General features: G+C 38.0%; 2 protein-coding genes across 3 annotated transcripts in view; both read left to right on the top strand.

Moving 5' to 3' along the window:
- The first annotated feature begins 2,768 nt into the window (after window positions 1-2,768).
- On the top strand, window positions 2,769-9,496 carry LOC138049464 (cathepsin L-like). The gene is made up of 6 exons (XM_068895749.1): window positions 2,769-2,907; window positions 4,444-4,699; window positions 5,449-5,643; window positions 7,522-7,713; window positions 7,808-8,079; window positions 8,871-9,496. The coding sequence occupies exons 2-6, from the start codon at window positions 4,451-4,453 to the stop codon at window positions 8,968-8,970; spliced, it is 1,008 nt and encodes a 335-aa protein (XP_068751850.1). The 5' UTR covers window positions 2,769-2,907; window positions 4,444-4,450; the 3' UTR covers window positions 8,971-9,496.
- A 3,444-nt stretch (window positions 9,497-12,940) lies between these two features.
- Window positions 12,941-20,000, top strand: part of LOC138049463 (cathepsin L-like) — an 8,489-nt gene continuing 1,429 nt past the window's right edge. The window contains exons 1-6 of one of the 2 annotated variants that reach the window (XM_068895747.1): window positions 12,941-13,079; window positions 15,060-15,313; window positions 16,254-16,451; window positions 17,284-17,475; window positions 17,892-18,166; window positions 19,036-20,000. The exon at window positions 19,036-20,000 is cut by the window's right edge and continues 1,429 nt beyond it. In XM_068895747.1, coding sequence (XP_068751848.1) covers window positions 15,074-15,313; window positions 16,254-16,451; window positions 17,284-17,475; window positions 17,892-18,166; window positions 19,036-19,135 — 1,005 coding nt within the window. In that variant the 5' untranslated portion in view covers window positions 12,941-13,079; window positions 15,060-15,073 and the 3' untranslated portion in view covers window positions 19,136-20,000. Of the gene's footprint in view, window positions 13,080-13,200; window positions 13,356-15,059; window positions 15,314-16,253; window positions 16,452-17,283; window positions 17,476-17,891; window positions 18,167-19,035 lie in introns of those variants that run through there. The other variant, XM_068895748.1, reaches the window with a different exon arrangement.

The following is a 20,000-nucleotide window of genomic DNA, read 5'->3' as shown; positions in this document are numbered from 1 at the left end:
ATCCGGGATCCACTGTTCGGAATACGGAATTTCGTTACATGGGATCTGGAATCCAAGGGCCATCTGAATTCCTTTACTTAGGGCGAAACTGGGGTGTTCTAACACCACCAAATTTCAAACTTTTCTCTTTATCCACGCATCACGATCACTGGCAACTAATTCAATCAAATGAAACTGAATATTTGAATGTTACCAGTAAATGATCGTTGGCGGTGTAAGAACGTCTTTGTTAATAATGACGTCGACAAAAAATTAGCCACTATCAAAAATACCACAATACTCTTTCAAGTAAAGGTATGATTCTCATTCAGGACTTCACTGACGGGGTTTGAACTCGTGGCCTCGCGATACCGGTGCGACGCTCTAACCAACTGAGCTATGAAGCCACTGACGTTGGGAGCTGGTCATTCAGTGGGCTCTAATGTTTCCGTGAGAAATGAATCAATGAACGAAATGATGTATGAAATTAATCATATACTGAAATGCCTCTGATTCAATTCATATATCATTTCGTTCATTGATTCATTCCTCACAGGAACATTAGCTCAGTTGATTTTTCAGGCTTCTCTACGCAATTGCTAAAATTGCGTCCACAACTGCGAGGATCATTGATTTCAGTAAATGATTCATTTCATACATCACTTCGTTCATTGATAATACTCTTTGTTTGTTCCCCCAAAATTTTGCATAAGTATTGTTTCTAGTTTCTCTTGGGACCCTTGTAAGAAAAACAATGCTTGTGCAAAATTTTGTGGGGACAAACAAAGAGTATTATGGTATTTTTGATAGTGCCTAATACGCGCGGGAAAAATCTTGTGAGAGACTTGTGACTTGACTAATTGTCTGATGCAATGGTTGATTAGCCAATCAGAATACGCAAAAATGTAATCAGCCAATAGTAAAGAGACCAGAGATGAGGGAAGCCGGCCGCATGAGAACAATTCCGCATGAGTAGAGTGAAGGAAAGTTTGTGAAATCCGTTGAAATCCTGAATTTTTCAGGCTTCTCTACGCAATTGCTAAAATTGCGTCCACAACTGCGAGCGGGATCATTGATTTCATATCCGCAGTTCAGTAAATGATTCATTTCATACATCACTTCGTTCATTGATAATACTCTTTGTTTGTTCCTCCAAAATTTTGCATAAGCATTGTTTCTAGTTTCTCTTGGGCACCTTGTGAGAAAAACAATGCTTGTGCAAAATTTTGTGGGGACAAACAAAGAGTATTATGGTATTTTTGATAGTGCCTAATACGCGTGGGAAAAATCTTGTGAGAGACTTGTGACTTGACTGATTGTCTGATGCAATGGTTGATTAGCCAATCAGAATACGCAAAATGTAATCAGCCAATCGTAAAGAGGCCAGAGATGAGGGAAGGCGGCCGCATGAGAACAATCTTCCGCATGAGTAGAGTAAAGGGAAGTTTGTGAAATCCGTTGAAATCCTGAATATAAATTTTTCAGGCTTCTTCTACGTAATTGCTAAAATTGCGTCCACAACTGCGAGCGGGATCATTGATTTCATATCCGCAGTTCAGTAAATGATTTATTTCATACATCACTTCGTTCATTGATAATACTCTTTGTTTGTTCCCCCAAAATTTTGCATAAGTATTATTTCTAGTTTCTCTTGGGACCCATGTAAGAAAAACAATGCTTGTGCAAAATTTTGTGGGGACAAACAAAGAGTATTATGGTATTTTTGATAGTGCCTAATACGCGCGGGAAAAATCTTGTGAGAGACTTGTGACTTGACTGATTGTCTGATGCAATGGTTGATTAGCCAATCAGAATACGCAAAAATGTAATCAGCCAATCGTAAAGAGACCAGAGATGAGGGAAGCCGGCCGCATGAGAACAATCTTCCGCATGAGTAGAGTAAAGGGAAGTTTGTGAAATCCGTTGAAATCCTGAATATAAATTTTTCAGGCTTCTTCTACGTAATTGCTAAAATTGCGTCCACAACTGCGAGCGGGATCATTGATTTCATATCCGCAGTTCAGTAAATGATTTATTTCATACATCACTTCGTTCATTGATAATACTCTTTGTTTGTTCCCCCAAAATTTTGCATAAGTATTATTTCTAGTTTCTCTTGGGACCCTTGTAAGAAAAACAATGCTTGTGCAAAATTTTGTGGGGACAAACAAAGAGTATTATGGTATTTTTGATAGTGCCTAATACGCGCGGGAAAAATCTTGTGAGAGACTTGTGACTTGACTGATTGTCTGATGCAATGGTTGATTAGCCAATCAGAATACGCAAAAATGTAATCAGCCAATCGTAAAGAGGCCAGAGATGAGGGAAGCCGGCCGCATGAGAACAATCTTCCGCATGAGTAGAGTAAAGGGAAGTTTGTGAAATCCGTTGAAATCCTGAATATAAATTTTTCAGGCTTCTTCTACGTAATTGCTAAAATTGCGTCCACAACTGCGAGCGGGATCATTGATTTCATATCCGCAGTTCAGTAAATGATTCATTTCATACATCACTTCGTTCATTGATAATACTCTTTGTTTGTTCCCCCAAAATTTTGCATAAGTATTATTTCTAGTTTCTCTTGGGACCCTTGTAAGAAAAACAATGCTTGTGCAAAATTTTGTGGGGACAAACAAAGAGTATTATGGTATTTTTGATAGTGCCCAATAACCGCGGGAAAAATCTTGTGAGAGTCTTGTGACTTGACTGACTGTCTGATGCAGTGGATGATTAGCCAATCAGAATACGCGAAAATGTAATTAGCCAATCGTAAAGAGAGCAGAGATGAAGGATGCCGGCCTCATGAAACCGCATGAGTTAAGTGAAGGAAGTTTGTGAAAGGTCCATCGCACGTTCTTTCATTCAATTGTGAAACGTTATTTAGCTTTAACGAGTTTATGGTCGTTGTCTTTGGAAGGATTTTCTTAGGTGAGTGTTTACAGTCTGGTGAGAATCTTTAAAGTATTTGGGCGATCTTTTTCAAATAACAGCGTTTTAAAATATGTAAACAATCGGTTGTTTAACGTCCGCAGGTGCGATCTAATGCAAAGGTTCGTGATATCAATGTTCGTTGATATCTTGCATTCGATTTTTTTGATGACGAGTTTAATTTTCAAGGACGTAAAAATGTTCAATGTCAGCCGGTGTGATTGTATTTACTCTATGTATTTCAAAAGCTGAGAGAGTTTTTACATTGATTGTTAGCCGACGACTTTAAAATTTTGAAAGGGCTATAAATATAGGAGACTACAATCCAGAAAAGGTACTAAAGAATATGAGAATACTGAGAATACTTGCCATTTATACAATTTATTTGTTTAGTTCTGAATTTCTAACATCCACGGTCACGCGATTCTCATCTCTCGTCGTGATCCTTGAGAGATATGCTTGTATGTACAGACAGAACAGAACTCAAACCCGTGCTGCGCATTACACTGCAAGATCTTTTAATTAACTCTCTGTCAGAAAATGTTAGACGTTTTACTGATTATTTCTCATGTGTAAAGGCTAGAAAGAACTTTTTATTTCAAAAACCTTTGAACATATTTTCATGGCATCTGACAGGATGCGGCGATGCGGATCCGCATAATTCCCTAAAATCCGCATCCTCCGCAATCCTCCGCATAATTACGCATGTTTACGCATAATATGGCCAAAAATTTCCGCATAATCTTTAATTTTTTTCCGCATCCTATCAGAAGCCCTGTATTTTGTATGGCTGTCTCACAAGGACTGGGAACTACCAAATTAAATGGAAAATTGAGACCAAAATCAATGATGGGAAATGGCTCATCATGGCCTTCGTGCAGCTTCATCTTTGATTATGGGGGATGGGGGCATTTCTGTTCCATTTTATCCTGTCCAAGATTGTAGACCAGCATCGTTAATGTTTTGTGGTAAAAAAGTTGGAAACTAAAACTGCAAACTAAAAGTAAACTGAACTAATTGCAAACTTAAAGTTGCAAAAGTAAAATGCAAAAATATTGAGTATTTTCTTCTACCAATATTTCTTTATGGAAGTGCCAAAAAGCATGACAAGAAAAAAAGTAAGGAGGACAAGCATCATCAAAAATTTACTGCAAATTGCCAAAACAATAATCTTGAAAAAAACAAGTGTCCCTTTAACTGTTATGCCTGCAACAAATTATTTTTTGTCCACTGATGATGGGCAGGAAGCTCAAGGTGTGTCGTGAAGTTTTACAATGGTTTGTTTCTCCAACCTTTTTTATCACCTCAAAACACTGGTTTAATGTATCAACAGGATTGTTGGTGTCGACAGGTCAAAGGTACTGTAAAGTGCAGCAAGGGTCAAATTACTGTGTACATTCTCCAAAATAGTTTGACAGCAGTAATCTTGAAAACCTTGATTATTCAAATCAACTGAAAATAAGTTTTCTTCTAAAAGGTCAACCATCCTTTATGTTAAATTAACACATCATATTCTGTTCTGTTATTTCATATCAGGTTCATCATGCAGTGCATAGTTTTTCTCACGTTCTGCCTCTCAGTTGCTGCTGCCTGGCCTGCCCAGCTACATGTATATGATGATCCTCTCAAAGATCCAAACTGGAAAGCATGGAAATCTTTTCACAGAAAAAGCTATGGTGATGTTGGGGAAGAGAGAGTGCGCAATTTCATTTGGCAAGACAACCTCAAAAGAATCGTCTCTCACAATGACGTCCACAATTATAAATTGGCTATGAATCATCTTGGAGATATGGTAGGATATGATTGATAGTTGACATACATTGTACATATGTAACTACTGAATAAAGGACATGGTGAATTTCAGGTGGGGTTAATGAAAGAACTAGATAGTTATATTTTCGCTGATGAATTCAGTATACTCGGAATAATATTAGTGCTCATAGTGTAAGCTACAGCAAAACTATGAAAATCTTGATACTAGTTACGGTAGGTAACTAAGTCATCCAAACTGGTAATCAGATAGCCATGTGGGTTTGACATCGACTGCATTTAAGAAACACTTGGCACTCGATGGCTATGTGCCTAATGCATTTTTAAGACAATTATAGATGTACTCAAATACAACTTGCAAGCAGTGATCAGAGGAGTAAATGCTTGAAATCAAATACTGAGAAATCTTGAACTCAGAGCAAGCAACACACAAATAGGTGAATCAGGGATTACCAAAGACAAACCCACTTTGTGTTACAGGATTTGGATGTGGAGAATCCACATCCATTCTGGAAGGGGTTTAACATTGTGGAGTACGTTCAAGTTTTGAATGAATGAGGGAAAATACCATGCTGTTTTGTACAGTTATTTGATGATAAGACTGATTCAATGTGATTTTCTGTAGTTCTGTTAGATGGAGCCAATCACCATGTGGCCAAAGTTACTCTCAACATTATTTACATACATATACAAGCTTAAATGTCTTCTTTTCTGGTGATTTAGTGTCTCAAATTTGGATTTATTTGAATACCTTTGGTCTCTCTTTTAAAGACATCACAAGAGATGAAACAGATGCTCAATGGATATAAGATGACAACAAAATTTGAGGATTCTGAGGAAAAGGCTACTACATTTCTCCCACCATCAAATCTCAAGCTTCCAGCAAGTGTTGATTGGAGAGAAGCAGGATATGTGACTCCCGTAAAAAACCAAGGACATTGTGGATCATGTTGGGCCTTTAGCACGGTCAGTCACGTTCTTCCCTCCCAAGAGTGCCAGTTATATATTTACTCTCTTCAGATCTTAATTAATCATCAATCTGGATCCCCTTTGCGTTACCAATATGAGCGCCTACCGGTAACTAATAAACTAGATGTCCTCCTTGAATCCCAATACATGACCGACAGGAAAATACCTGTTTCAGCCACTCCATTGGAATAAGTGACATTGTTGGATTTGACATGTCAGGAGAAAATTGAGAATATTGTTACTGGTTCTGTACACTACACCTTTGGGGCAGTGTACAGAACCAGTACAAACCTAACCCACTATTACCTTTGGCAATTAGCCATCAACAAGGATATGATTCCTGATGACATTGGTGGTGTACATTTATGGAGGTATATCTATGACAAAATTCAATGATCAGTATTTGAAATAAAATCGTCCAAATTATGAATGCATCAGTCCAAAGCTGAATGGCAACAAGCCGATTCTGCAAATGGCCATCACAGAAAGAGGCATAATACAGAGAGGCATAACGCAAAGAGGCATAACAAAAATAGCCATAACGCAAAAAGGCATAATGCAAACAGCCATAACACAAATAGCCATAATGCAAACAGCCATAACGTAAAGAGGAATAACTCAAAGAGGCATAATGCAATTACTCGTAATGCAAAAAGAATAACGTAAAATAGCCATAACACAAAGGCCGGTTGAAGAATGGAGACTAGCTTTGTTCTCCGTAAATAATTTCAGCTCTAAAAAAAACATCAACTGATTTTTCAAGCGAAAGAACATATAATCGCTATCAAACTTTTTCTTCCTGTTTAAGTTATGCCTCTGCGTTATGCCTCATTGCCTTATCCTTTTTGCGCTATGGCCATTTGCATTATGCGTCTTTGCATCATGCCTTTTTGCATGGTGCCTACTTGCATTATGGCTATTTGCGTTAAAGCTATTTGCATTATGCCTCTTTGTGTTATGCCTCTCTGCATTATGCCTCTTTCCGTGATGGCCGTTTGCAAAATCGGCTTGTTGCCAGTCAGTTTTGGATTGATGCATTCATGATTTGGACAATTTTATTTTAAATTTTGTTATAGATATACCTCCATATACATGTACCAATTTGCCATCCCTTTGTCCCCAAGGGATGACCTGACAGTATCATGGGATAAAATATTATATATAATAATAATAATAATAATAATAATAGTAATAATAATAATGATGATGATGATAATAAAGATGATAGTTTTTTAATCACATCTCTTAATCTCATTCAAGATTTTTTCTTCAATACAGTTGAGCCACAAGATTGATTAAGCCTTCGTTGTAAACAAGCTTTTCATGTGATTACCTAATGACAATCCTATGAATATAGGTGGACAAACCACATGGGCAGTATGATCTTGCTGCCCATGACAGAATTCGATTAGAGTCCATACATACATTTCCGACTACACGGTTCTCTCCTGTTCTTTGCAAACCAGGAAATGTGAAATGAGCAAAGTAATCTCAAGTTTTATGGAAGAAAATATGAACACACCACATCAAAGTTATATGTTGTCTCTTTATTTATTTGCCATTCCTCACAACTTACAGGATATTACAGGAACCTATACGATCATGTTTAAGATCCTATGAGATCTTATGTAAGATCTTGTACAGGATCTCGTGTACATGGAGCATTTAAGCTCAAGATCCTGTCAAGGTCCTGTTGAAAGAAGGGATCCAACGTTGGATTTTTACCTGGGTATGGCAAATAATAATAACCTTAAATTTACAGGAGAATAATGCTTTAGTGCTTAGCTGCTCTTAGCCAATCACAGCACGCATTATATCGGCCAGAAACACTAGCCATCTAATAATGAAAATTAAAGTACTTTGTATTAAATGCAGACTGGATCTCTGGAGGGACAAAACTTCAGGAAAACTGGCAAACTGGTGTCTCTTAGTGAACAAAATCTAGTGGACTGTTCAACTTCTTATGGAAATCAAGGTTGCCAAGGAGGTCTGATGGACAATGCTTTTAAGTACATCAGGAGCAATGATGGAATTGATACTGAAGCGAGCTACCCGTATGAAGGCGTGGTGAGAATCAAAACTTGTCAAAAGTGGAGTGACATTTCTTTTCACTTAGCATTTGAAATGAAGTTTTAAAAGTGGTCTCTTTTTTCTTTTCTAGGTAGAAAGATGCCATTTCAATGCATCTGATGTGGGTGCTTCTGTCACTGGTTTTGTGGATATCCCATCTGGTAATGAAACCTTGCTCAAGGCAGCATCTGGTTCTGTGGGTCCTATATCAGTGGCAATTGATGCTAGCCACATGTCCTTTCAGTTTTATCGCACAGGCGTGTATGACGAACCAGCGTGCAGCAGCACAAATTTGGATCATGGAGTTCTTGTTGTGGGCTATGGAAGTGAATATGGTCAAGACTACTGGCTTGTGAAAAACAGGTTTGTTTGAAGTCTGTTGGCATTGTTTTGAATACAATCCATTTCCCAGACAATTTCCCTCCTAACATCCAAAACTGAACACTAAACAGAAGACACTGAAACTAACTGTTTGTCACAGGCAGAGGCTTTATTGAGACTAAACAAAACCGCCCTTCGCAGGATGCAAGATGGGGAGCAGCCCAATATCAACAAAACCTCTCTGCCCATTTTTCAGCTCTATACCCTAAAAGGTACCAAAAAAGCTCCTGCTGTGGACCTTTTGAGCCTGAACACGCTAAGAGGCGCCAAAACCGCTTTTTTAACCCCTTAAAGGTACAATGAGTACCCCATCCTTACCATTACCTCAAACACAACAAAATCTCAAGGTCATCTGCCATTTTCAACACATGAGAAAATCCACTTTCTAGGCCCCACTCAGAGCCTCATTCCAGGCCCAAGTACTGGCATCTCTGCCCCTCCATGTGGGATTCTGAAGAACAGTTGTAGCCCTAATGAACCCAAAAAGCATCTCCATCTTATTTGTGACTAAGATTTACTCTTAAATGAAACAATAAAATACAAGGGATATAGGCCCAAGTTGATGTCAGCACTCCTCACTGAGAGTGTAATTTCATACAAAAGGAATGTTCAAAATTTTTATTTTTGACCCAAGACCTTTGACCAATGTTTTGTACCTGCTGGTCCATGTGCATCAAACAGCACACTTGCCTTGCCATCATTGCTTTCCACACCCCAGCTCCACTGTCTGGCCATTACAACTTTCTCAACATCTTGATAACTTTATCTTTCAGCTGGGGACCCCTGTGGGGTGATGAAGGATACATCAAGATTGCAAGAAATGCGGACAATAAATGTGGTGTTGCCACAGCTGCTAGTTATCCCCTGGTTTAATGTAACCTTTTGTCATTAGTATTACAGAAGAAATATTTGCTGTTCTAGGTGTCTTTTTATGCAAGTAAAAGCCAGATTTTTTAAGGAAAGGAAGTTTGAACTTGACAAAAGGATCCTGGATATAAAGGATAGAAATATTTCCTGGAACCTGTACAATAGGTGTCCATTTTGAATTAATTATTGTTACTTTCTATACAAAATTGTACAAGCTTCAAACCTTAAATTTCATTGTGAAAAGAAACAAGGTCTCTTTACTTTGCTATTGCTACAGTGTAATTAGGGCATATGGTATTTATATCAAATAGTAAAAACTGGGGCTTTGGTCATATATAAAGTCTGTTTTTATTTAGTGGAAAAATCATATGATGTAAAGACGGCATGCTTGTCTTTTTCTGTGTATTTGGATGAGTTTCATGCAGGTATTTAAAAAAGAAATCAACTTTGATTTGAACTAATAATACTAATAATTTATTGTTTTGTAGAATATTCTGACTTTTTGTGCATAAATAAATTAACATTAAAAATATATCTTGTAAGATTGTTATTTTTAAAAGATAAGCCCCTGTTGAAAGAAATACATGTGTCGTGGGTTTGAATCCCATTGAAGCTGGCTGAATTTTTCAGGTGTCTATAAGAGACAATAGGACATTTTCATGATGGTGCCATTTGACTTCAAGTACCAGAATCGTACAGGTTTTGCTTGTCTCATGCTAATTAGAGCTATTGTTATTTTTATGCCACAGGGAATACAGAATGTCAAACAGGGGGTACTCACCAGATTGTGGCGTTTTCGCCACCTGAATATTGTACATGTAGGTTGTCTGCTTAAAAAAAGAGGCTTACAAAGGAGGGTCACGAGCACCCCAGGACCCCCCTAGCTACGCCCTTGAAAACTGTCTGGTGCTAGACAGATTAAAATCTATAGGCCCCACAAGGGGAAGGGTTAATAAAAAATTGAGACAGTTTGACTGGAGGGACAAAATATTTTTAAGGAGATCCACAAGGAGGACCAACAAACTCAACCCACATATGAAAAAGTCCAGGAACCAAATATGGATCACTCTGCTCTGCTCTGCTCTGCTCCTTGGTAAACGTTATTGGCTTGTTACCACTAAAAACCCGATCCCTTTAACAACATCAGTGTCTAAAAAATTAATTAAACACATTCATGTCCTCTTTAACACCAGTCATCCAGGATGTGTACCTTAGTGAAAAGCATTGGGGGTTTAGAAAAGGTCGTTCAACTGAGCAGCTCCTTTAATTGACATCTCTTCATTGACTTCTTTAGGGATTATGACTGTGTGGATGTGGATGTGTACGAGTTACAATAATATTGAGTATGAGGATTTTGAAGGAGGTAGCTAAGTAGATGCATAACCACATAACCGTGTTCCTACAGTTTACACATTTACATGTTAACAGCGTACTCTCTCACTCACTCATTTAGCCACTTTGTAGCCACGTAGCTGGGAAAGAGGAAGCGTTGCTTTGAGAGGTCAGGTACCGTATTCTGCAGTCACTCCCTTGAGTAAATTACTGAGTCCATAAGAGTTCATGAGAGTGGTGAGAAGCGAATGGAAATTGCATATTTAGCCAGTTACTAAATCTTGCTTTTGGATGTTCATTGTGTAGTTTTGCAAGGAATATAGTATATTAATCGTCGTTGAACACTTGTTCTTGTTCACTATAACTCTGGGGACTTTAAGAATGCTTTATTAGCACTTAATGTTACAGTAATATTTCTACTTTGTTGCAAAATCCTTCACATTGACATAGCCGAGTATTCCAGGAAAGCTTTTGGAGAACGTATGTAACTCATACAATAATCATATTACATCAAATAACATCCTTAGTGAAAAGCAGTGGGGGTTTGGAAAAGGTCATTCAACTGAGCATGCAGCTCCTTTAATTGACATCTCTTCATTGACTTCTGTAAGGATTATGACTGTGGATCATTCTGTTCTTGGTGATATTAAAGCTACCAGGTAAGAGGTGCTCTTATTTCGGGAGACTTATGGAAGTGGATTAAGGATTATCTCCAAAATGGAATGCAGATGACCAGAATTAAGAAGTCTTGTTCTGACTTGCAACCTGTTAAAACTGGAGTTCCTCAAGGTTCTCTCTAGGGCGTAGCTTGCATGGTCAACACAACCTGGTCTTCTGTCTTTCCAATAACATACATGTAAATAAGTTGTGTCGTCTGCATTCATGTAAATTTCCCCTTTGTCAACAGAAGTAAGCAGGTCATTAACATAAAGTATTATTTTGTGTGCACACACAATGATTCTTTTATAATATTACTTTATTTTCCAGAAACTTAGGACGCACATGCTCGATTACTCAAAGATCCAAATCGCAGTAAAATTATACACAAAGAGTGGTCACAAAAGATACCACACTTAAGTCACAAGTAATCAAGGACCTGGACCAAGTTCACACCTGGCCACAGTTGTTCAAAAGGTGGATAACACTATTCACCGGATAAGTCACTATCCATTGGATAGCGTAATTGGTTTTGCTTTGACTTATCCACTGGTTAGTGATTTATCCAGCGGATAGCACTATCCATCTTTTGAACAACTGGGACCTGGTGTTTAGAGAATAGATAAATTGTCCATTAAAGTAAATGAGAGGCATTAATCTGATCACTAGTCCTTTTATTGGCCCTCTGAGGCCACTATGGTGGGGTAACAAAATCATCAACTATAATTCCTCATCTGTTTGTTTGGGGGTCACTAATGATGACAAATTGTCGTGTGCTAAAAAAGGTGGTGCCAAGAGAGACATGTAAAAAAGTGGTGCATAGAAAACTTGTGCCAAGAAAGTCGTGCTGTAGAAAAAAGACAAAAAGAAAAGCAATAGTCGTGCCAAAAACGTTGTATTAAACAAAATTTGATGAGGAAAATATAGTGGCAATAAATGGGCTCCATAGTGAATAGTACTTGGATAATCACTTTCAAGTTGTTTGGGGGTCACTAATGATGACAAATTGTCGTGTGCTAAAAAAAGTGGTGCCAAGAAAGACATGTAAAAAAGTGGTGCATAGAAAACTTGTGCCAAGAAAGTCGTGCTGTAGAAAAAAGACAAAAAGAAAAGCAATAGTCGTGCCAAAAAAGTTGTATTAAACAAAATTTGATGAGGAAAATATAGTGGCAATAAATGGGCTCCATAGTGAATAGTACTTGGATAATCACCTTCAAGTTAGCCAATCAGCGTGCACGGAGAGCACTATTCACCTGTGTGGTATATATACTAATTAACAATTATTCCATGAGCGCGTGTTGAATATGAGATGATAGGCATTACTTGAATTGCATTATCCAATGATCAGTTTTTAATAATACACGTTAGTATTACCCAACTAGTGGACTAATGCAAATGCTTCATTTTGATTGGCTACGCGACTAGAGGACTATTAGTAATAGTCCTCGAGTAGCGAAAAGCGTGACGCTTTCTTTCGTTTTATTCCCAAATAAATATATTTTCAACTTGCCTTTTCTGTCCGACTAATTGGGTGATACTAAAACAATTGGACCCTTTGCCCTCAAGGGCCACGGGTCAATAGCCCATTCGGCTTTGCCTCATGGGCTATTGACCCGTAGCCCGCCTTGCGGGCTACGGGTCTAATTGTTAAATATTACAAGGGTAGCTATTTATTCAAATGTTATCTCTTGTGAAATGTTTACTAATGTATTAGTTTTTTTGGCAATTTGAAGTAGCTTTATTTCAATAGTAGTTCCACGTCTGGTGTAAAGTTGCCCATTTTTCTGACCTGCTTTAAAACCTATTCACCCCTAAACCGGCCGAAACCGACCATACTTAGTATTTCAGATTATTTTACTCTGTCTACGCCAGACGATTTTACTCGTCCATGGGGAACCCCCACGAGTCGATGAGTTATTAACTGATTCAATGTAAGGTGATCGTCAACGGAAAACTAATTTCCCCTTCGATGACCATCGTTCCCAGTCCTAGCTCTCGCTTCATAGTTGCCGGCATATGACCGTCACATGACACTCCGGCCCGCGTAAACAAACGAAGAGGAAAGAAAACGAACGGGAGAAGGCACATCAAGCCCGGAGAAATACATAATTTAATTGCGTCAAAAGGTAAATAACCCTGCCTGTTCCTCGTTTCAATCGACATTTCAGCGTAAATCTGAAACAATACGTGATAACAGAAAAAGCCGGCTCGCGTTATGACGTCTTATGCAAAGTCACGAGACCGGTATAGAATGCACAGTCACGAATTTCACTTAGAGTTTATTGTTATTAATCCTTCTTTTAGTCTACTCTCCATGGAATTGACGTGTTTAATTGAGTTTGTTAGATTTGAGTGATACAGCGTAGTCATTTGATTCTTTGGCTGGACTCCGCATTTTTCTGGTTTGTGAATCATGTACTTTTAGCTAAAGATAAGCTCGATCCATTGTGTTTTGTTTTGAAACGAACTGATATCCGAAGGGTCATAGTTTTCTCTTCAAGTGAGACCGGCGAGTTTTTGATGTGCTTTGCTCATTTAAGATCAGTTGTGAGTATAGATGTAAAGTGCTGTAGACGGCTAGTTTATTGAATATTTACACAGCAGCCAACCAAGGCTGAATAAATTATTGCATAAGATTTTCAGTGCCACATCATATAAGCTTAATTAATAGAATATCTTATAATACTAATATATAATTAAAATTTTTGATGGTAAAACCCCATAGAAGTCCAAGAATAAATCGATTTTGAAGGGTTTCGTTTTCTTGATCTGAAATCAAGTGGAGCAAGGCATATGTGAGTGGTGCCTCTGAAATTTTCTGCATACCAGAACAAGATGCCTGGGGTGGTCATACAGGATTTATCGAAAGATGAATAGCCACCCACAGTTATAATCTGTTTTGAGTTGTAAAATACAAATGTATTAAATCGCTAGAAAATCATTGGAAACAGCATGTGTTACTTGTACTGGCTCCAAAAACTATTGAATTTAAAGGATTCAAAGCCTTCAAAATTCTCCGGTGTTGTTTGAAGCTGGAGAATATCATGTCATTTTAGAAATGTTATGTTCCTTTGTTTTTGTAAATAGAGATAGGCAAGCATTGAATAGTGTGCTACTATTCATTTGAGACCTTGGCTGTGGAATATATATGTTATGTAAATCTATCTGAGAGCATTACAAAGGCTATTTTCAAAATATCATTGTTCCTACAATTACAAGTTTCAGGAGAGTAACACTTTATTAGAGAAATGCCACTTTCAAACTTACATGTAAGATGTTCTTTTATTCTTTTTACAATAATGTAAATCAGGACTCTTCAATATAGCCTTCCTCTCCAGCTGTAGCTCACAATGTCACCTTGTTGAGGTATTTTGAAGGTCAAGGTTTGGTCAAGGTTGACAGCCTTATCCCTTTATACCTCATGAAATAAGTGAGATTCAGGGTTCTCATTAGAATTTTTAACAGCCGTTGCTGTGCTATTTTCAGCCATGAAACTGTGACTGGTTGACAAACGGGTGTACTTGATGGGGACACTATTAAACCTGTAACACTTACAAGTGACACCCGTGGCAGGTGTTATAGGTATAAACAGGTTCAATTGAGAACCGTAAGATTGATACTTCAAACATCTAGTTTTAAACTAAAACGTCCCTTGGGCTTTTGACCTTTAGGAATCATCTACTCAATTCATCTACTAAAGCTTACATGTACATGTATGTATTCTTGACATACATACATACACACAGGGGGGTTTTCAGGGCCAATGAACACAATTCCGACGGAACAGAACATTCAACATCAACTGTTAAGAATCCCAACTGGCCGAAGACAAGCTAGTTGGCTACATTGCAAGTGCAGCTGAGAAGTTGACCCATTGACTACGAAGAACAAATTCAACCTGTGGTCAGAAAATGTCTTGAACCCAGGATCCTCGGATCTCAAGGCAAGCACCCTAACCACTGGGCCTCACTGCCTCCTTGTAATATTAATCTCTCACATATTACAAATCATCTACTTCTTGAGAAAATTTTGTGTGTTAAAGTACATGTATTGGCTGTGATAGTGAAAAAACTCTTGGACCCTCATTGTTGCATTTTCTGTTGCAGGTTGACTCCTGATCATGATGGCTCGTCTAAGTCTTGCATTAGTCGTTGTGTTCTTTTCTGCAGCATTGTCAGATCTGTTGATCAAAGACAATGAATGGCACGTTTGGAAAAAATTCCACAACAAAAAGTATGAGTCAGATGATGAAGAAAGTTTACGGTACGCCATTTGGAATGACAACCTCAAGAAAATTGAGCGACACAATGCTGACAAGACCCAATCTTTTACAATGGCAATGAATCACTTAGGAGACATGGTATATATTCATTTTGTGAAGTTATTCAAAAATATTGTCAGACACAGAATTTTTAAATTATATTTTATCCTTATTATGATACAATTTTCATTTTTTGTACACAGGATGCCTTCATGCACAAAGATCATTAAGATACTTTTAATTAAAATCATTTCACAAGATTACATGAAACAACTTTTTAAAACACAAGTTGTTTTTGCTAGGGGTTACTGTAATATATTTTTCTACTGGATTTGATCCTTCAGTATAGTTGTACATAATCAGAAAAAGATTGTTTTGTTTGGTGCATTAGCAGGGACAATACTGTACCTAAAATTACCTGTTTGATTGAAATGAATGTATAATTATTTGAAGTGCAGGTTAGAGACAAATGAGCATAATTTGTCTCTTATAGGCAAAATTTTCAAGTTTCTATAAGACACAATAATATTACTGAAATGGTCCAGCTAGGTGCGAGGTTCCCTTCTCTCATTTTTCTTATTTGCTTATACGTGTGAATGGGATGCAGCGTTGCATCCAGGTTTTACTGGGTAGGGGTCCTCTGGGCCCCTTTGCCAAATATTTAGGGGTCCATACCAGAATTTTGGGGGTCCTAAGTTATACTGACGCTAAAAATGAAAATACACCAACCATGATTCTCTCTTTGCTATGCCAATTCTAGATGGATCAATCAACGTTATGTGGAAAATTGCGCCATTGTTAATATAAATATAGCGAGCGCGTGGTTGCGCTTTCAATTTACGAATTTGCATATATTTCAAGCATGAAATTTGTGCATCCACAAAGACCCCTTCTTAGCATTTTAGGACGTCCAAATGCAAAATATTGCGTCCTAGGACGCAATGACGCGCTCTGGATGCAACGCTGGGGATGTGGGGGTGGGTACATTTACAACTGTTAAACTGTTATAATTTTTTTTAATTTCATCAATGGTCTTCAGACAAGCAAAGAGGTGCATTTGATCCTAAATGGGTACAACAGGCATATAAGGGACACCAAAACCCAGGAACCAGGTGGCTCTGCTTTCCTGCTACCAAGCAATGTTGTACTTCCAAAGAAAGTTGATTGGAGAACAAAAGGCTACGTCACACCAGTTAAGAACCAGGAGCAGTGTGGATCATGCTGGGCATTTAGTGCAGTAAGAGTTGGCACAATTTTGTGCGTTTGTTTACATTTAAGAATAAAGGATTAGTATTAAAGGTACTGAAAAGGAAAGGGGTAAGATTGGAACCACACAGGAGGCAGAACGCAATGGCAATAAAGTATAGCTTTTGTTACTAATTTTAAATAGAACATTTGAGTATAATTTTAAATTTATTACAGATATTTTTATTTTGCAAATCCTTAGACAAATTGTATTAGCAGCCTTCTGCACCTCTCTCATTGCATGCTCAGGTCAGATCACTTTCACTTGCCCTTCGCTTGGGACATTCATTCTTTGAGACAGAACAAAAAGACATTCTCTTATTGGCATTTCTGACCTAGCTGTTGTATTTGCTGATTATGATAATAGAAAGACATTATTATTATTATCTCTCAGCCCCTGCCTTTTTTGTTCATTTTTTAATTGATTACGCTTTTATTCTCAATGATTAAAATTCATCACTAAACTCATGATTAGAAAGGCACAGTCTAAATATTATCAAAAAGTGCAATGTAATATCAGTCAATCAGCCAGTCATTAACCAGGTCAGTACTTCTTCTACAGTGACAGGCATCTCGGTGTACTCTTGTATAAAAAGCAACAAAGTTATTTAAGTTGCATTCAGCTTTTTCTTTTAATTGTTTCAAAAGGCCTTTCAGGTATTGAGAGAAATTAAAATCAAAATGTTCTGAAGAGCATGCCGGCATTCTCATTTCAGCCCCGCTTTTCTAAACGGCATATAGATACATGTAGTTATTATTGCTCTGTATACACGCCATTTCAATTTGAATGCCTTATTTCTGCTTTTATATTGATTTTCGTTTAGACGGGATCTCTAGAAGGTCAGCATTTCAAGAAAACTGGGAAACTTGTGTCCCTGAGTGAACAAAATCTTGTTGACTGCTCGGATAAGTTTGGAAACTTTGGCTGTGAGGGAGGATTGATGGACAATGCATTCCGCTATATCAAGGCAAACCATGGAATTGACACAGAAGCCAGTTACCCCTATGTTGGCATGGTTAGTGAAAAGATATTGTTAGTAAGACCATCGGTTGTCGATCAGTCAGTCAATTAGAGTCAACCGGCGAGTAATGTAGTTGGTCAGTCAATCAGTCAGTCGGTCAGCCAGGGAGTGAGCCATTCAGTTGGTCAGTGAGTCAGTCCATATTACTTGATGTGTCTTTCTGAAAAATGGTTTGAAAGATTAAATTTGTGATATTGAAATTGAAAGTAGAAAGTGCGTTGAAATGTTTCCTTCAATAAAAGTCTCTGTAACCCTAACCATTGAGTTGTAACTCCTCCCCCCCCCCCCCCCACCCCCTTAATTAATGGATAAAATCATCTGGTGAGGAAAATCTATTAGGGGTGGGTGGGTTGAGACATCATTATTCTCCCACCCACAAAAGAAGCCATCTTCCCCTTCTCTGTTTTCAGGATGAGAAGTGCCGCTTCAACAGGTCAGATGTGGGTGCCGATGATACTGGGTATGTCGATGTCAAATCAGGTGATGAAGATGCCTTGAAGATGGCTGTTGCTACCGTAGGTCCTATCTCTGTGGCTATTGATGCGGGGCACATGTCATTTCAGTTCTACAAAGAAGGTGTCTACGTTGAACCAGAGTGCAGCACCACTCTGTTAGATCATGGTGTTTTAGCTGTTGGGTATGGCACTACGGAGAGTGATAAAGATTACTGGCTTGTTAAGAACAGGTAAGAATTGTACACAGTACCAGCTGTGAATGATAGTTCACATGAGACAACTCCAATGAAAACCGATTACCTCACTGAATGAGTTTTCAGTTTCACTCTTTTATAGAGCGTGACCAGCAGCCAGATTGGATTAGTGGAACAAGAGAACGTATTTGCATAAAAATGGTGTTAAATTCCTGGAGGAGTAGTTTGGTACACCATCATGACTGCCATTTCTTTGTTTTGGAACACCAACATGGCTGCCGTGATGTCATGTGAAAATGCTCCATAGATTTGGCATTTCTTAATGTGGATTATAATCCAAGTTCTTTGCAACAGGCCAGACATTGAAAAATGTATGGGTTCTTTAACATCCCTGAGGGTCTGTGAGACAGGCCCTTGAGGGCGAAGGGTCTAATTGTTTTAGTATCACCCAACTAGTCGGACAGAAAAGGCAATAATAAAGTTCGCAAATGCAAGTTTAAGAAATATTTATTTGGGAATAAAACGAAAGAAAACGTTACGCTTTTCGCTACTCGAGGACTATCACTAATAGTCCTCTAGTAGCGTAGCCAATCAAAATGCAGGATTTGCATTAGTCCACTAAATGGTGATACTAAATGGGATTATGACTGTTTGTGTGTCTGTCTGTGTGTGTAAACTAGGAAAATATTGAGGAAAAAAGCAACAAAAGGAAGAATTCTAAGCAGATGCCTATTTCAGTCGAAATTTGAAATGACTCTTGACTGAATTAATTTTTAGGTGTGGTGTGCCATTTCTTAACCCACATTGTAACGAATTCGTGATTGTTATTAATTTATCTGTGCTACACAGATGCTTAATTGTGCCAAGATCTGATAGTGTATTTTTTTTTTCTTTTGTCATTTTAGTTGGGGAACAAGCTGGGGTATGGAAGGTTACATCAAGATGGCAAGAAACAGAGACAACATGTGTGGTATTGCCACAAATGCAAGCTATCCTTTGGTTTAAGACAAAGCAAATGGGAAACTAATTTTTTAAAAGAAATTCCATGAGAACTTGTTTCCACTCTGTAGATTATTGTCCATTTTAAGTTTTTTTTTTGTTGATCACTTTTAGCTTTGCAATGAATTTGACTGTTTTTCGTGATGGTCCTGAAAGGTGCAGGATGGGAAGGGAAGGAAAAAGGGGAGTGTGTGGTGGGGAGGGGGGGAAGGGGGGAGAGAGGGTGTGATTGCTAATCAATTCTCGAACTACTGTTTCTTGTTGCAAAGGTTAAGTTTCCAGTCATTAAATCCCACTGGGTATGCTAACATTGCAGCCATCTTATTTTCATTTTGGACATTTTTTCCCATCTTAGTGGCAGTCTCATTATCCTACGTGTACAGCTCAGCTCATTTTCCTGGAGAAAAATACATTCTTTCCCAGTTTACCCTTTTAAGTATTCCCTATTGATACAATAAAAATTGAAGGTACAAAGCAACCCCCCCTCCCCCCCCACCCTCCAAGGGACTTTCAGGTGCATGTTTGGTTGCTTCAAAATTATTATTGAAATCTGTTTTGCAAGTTTTGAGTTTTGGCCTTTGTCATGTTGAAGGAAGGAAATATCAAAAGTTGCCTTAATCTTTTATAAATGGATTAAAATACAAAGACTGATGATTTGTCTGTTTTTCATTTCATGGCCTGAACACTTAAACTGGACAATTTTATTGAAGTTGATACTGCAGAAATTGGACACCATTTTGCAAAATGACGAAAGTCCTTTGAGCTGTTTTTGCCCGAGGGCCTTCAATTTTATTATTGTTTGTGTGATTTTACATTCCCGTACGTGGGGAAAGGTTATTGCTCGCTAATATTCTGCAGAAAGGAAACATTG

The sequence above is a fragment of the Montipora capricornis genome, chromosome 5 (assembly GCF_036669925.1).
Source record: "Montipora capricornis isolate CH-2021 chromosome 5, ASM3666992v2, whole genome shotgun sequence".
Lineage (NCBI taxonomy): Eukaryota > Metazoa > Cnidaria > Anthozoa > Scleractinia > Acroporidae > Montipora > Montipora capricornis.
The sequence above is the reverse complement of the archived record's forward strand: the minus strand, read 5'-3'. Positions and strand labels throughout refer to the sequence as shown.

What these genes read in the sequence shown, in the direction of transcription:
- LOC138049464 (XM_068895749.1), top strand. Translation starts at nt 4,451, where the DNA reads ATGCAGTGCATAGTTTTTCTCACGTTCTGCCTCTCAGTTGCTGCTGCC. An exon ending in TGAATCATCTTGGAGATATG is followed by an intron (nt 4,700 to 5,448) that starts GTAGGATATGAT and finishes TCTCTTTTAAAG; the next exon opens with ACATCACAAGAGATGAAACA. An exon ending in TACTGGCTTGTGAAAAACAG is followed by an intron (nt 8,080 to 8,870) that starts GTTTGTTTGAAG and finishes TTTATCTTTCAG; the next exon opens with CTGGGGACCCCTGTGGGGTG.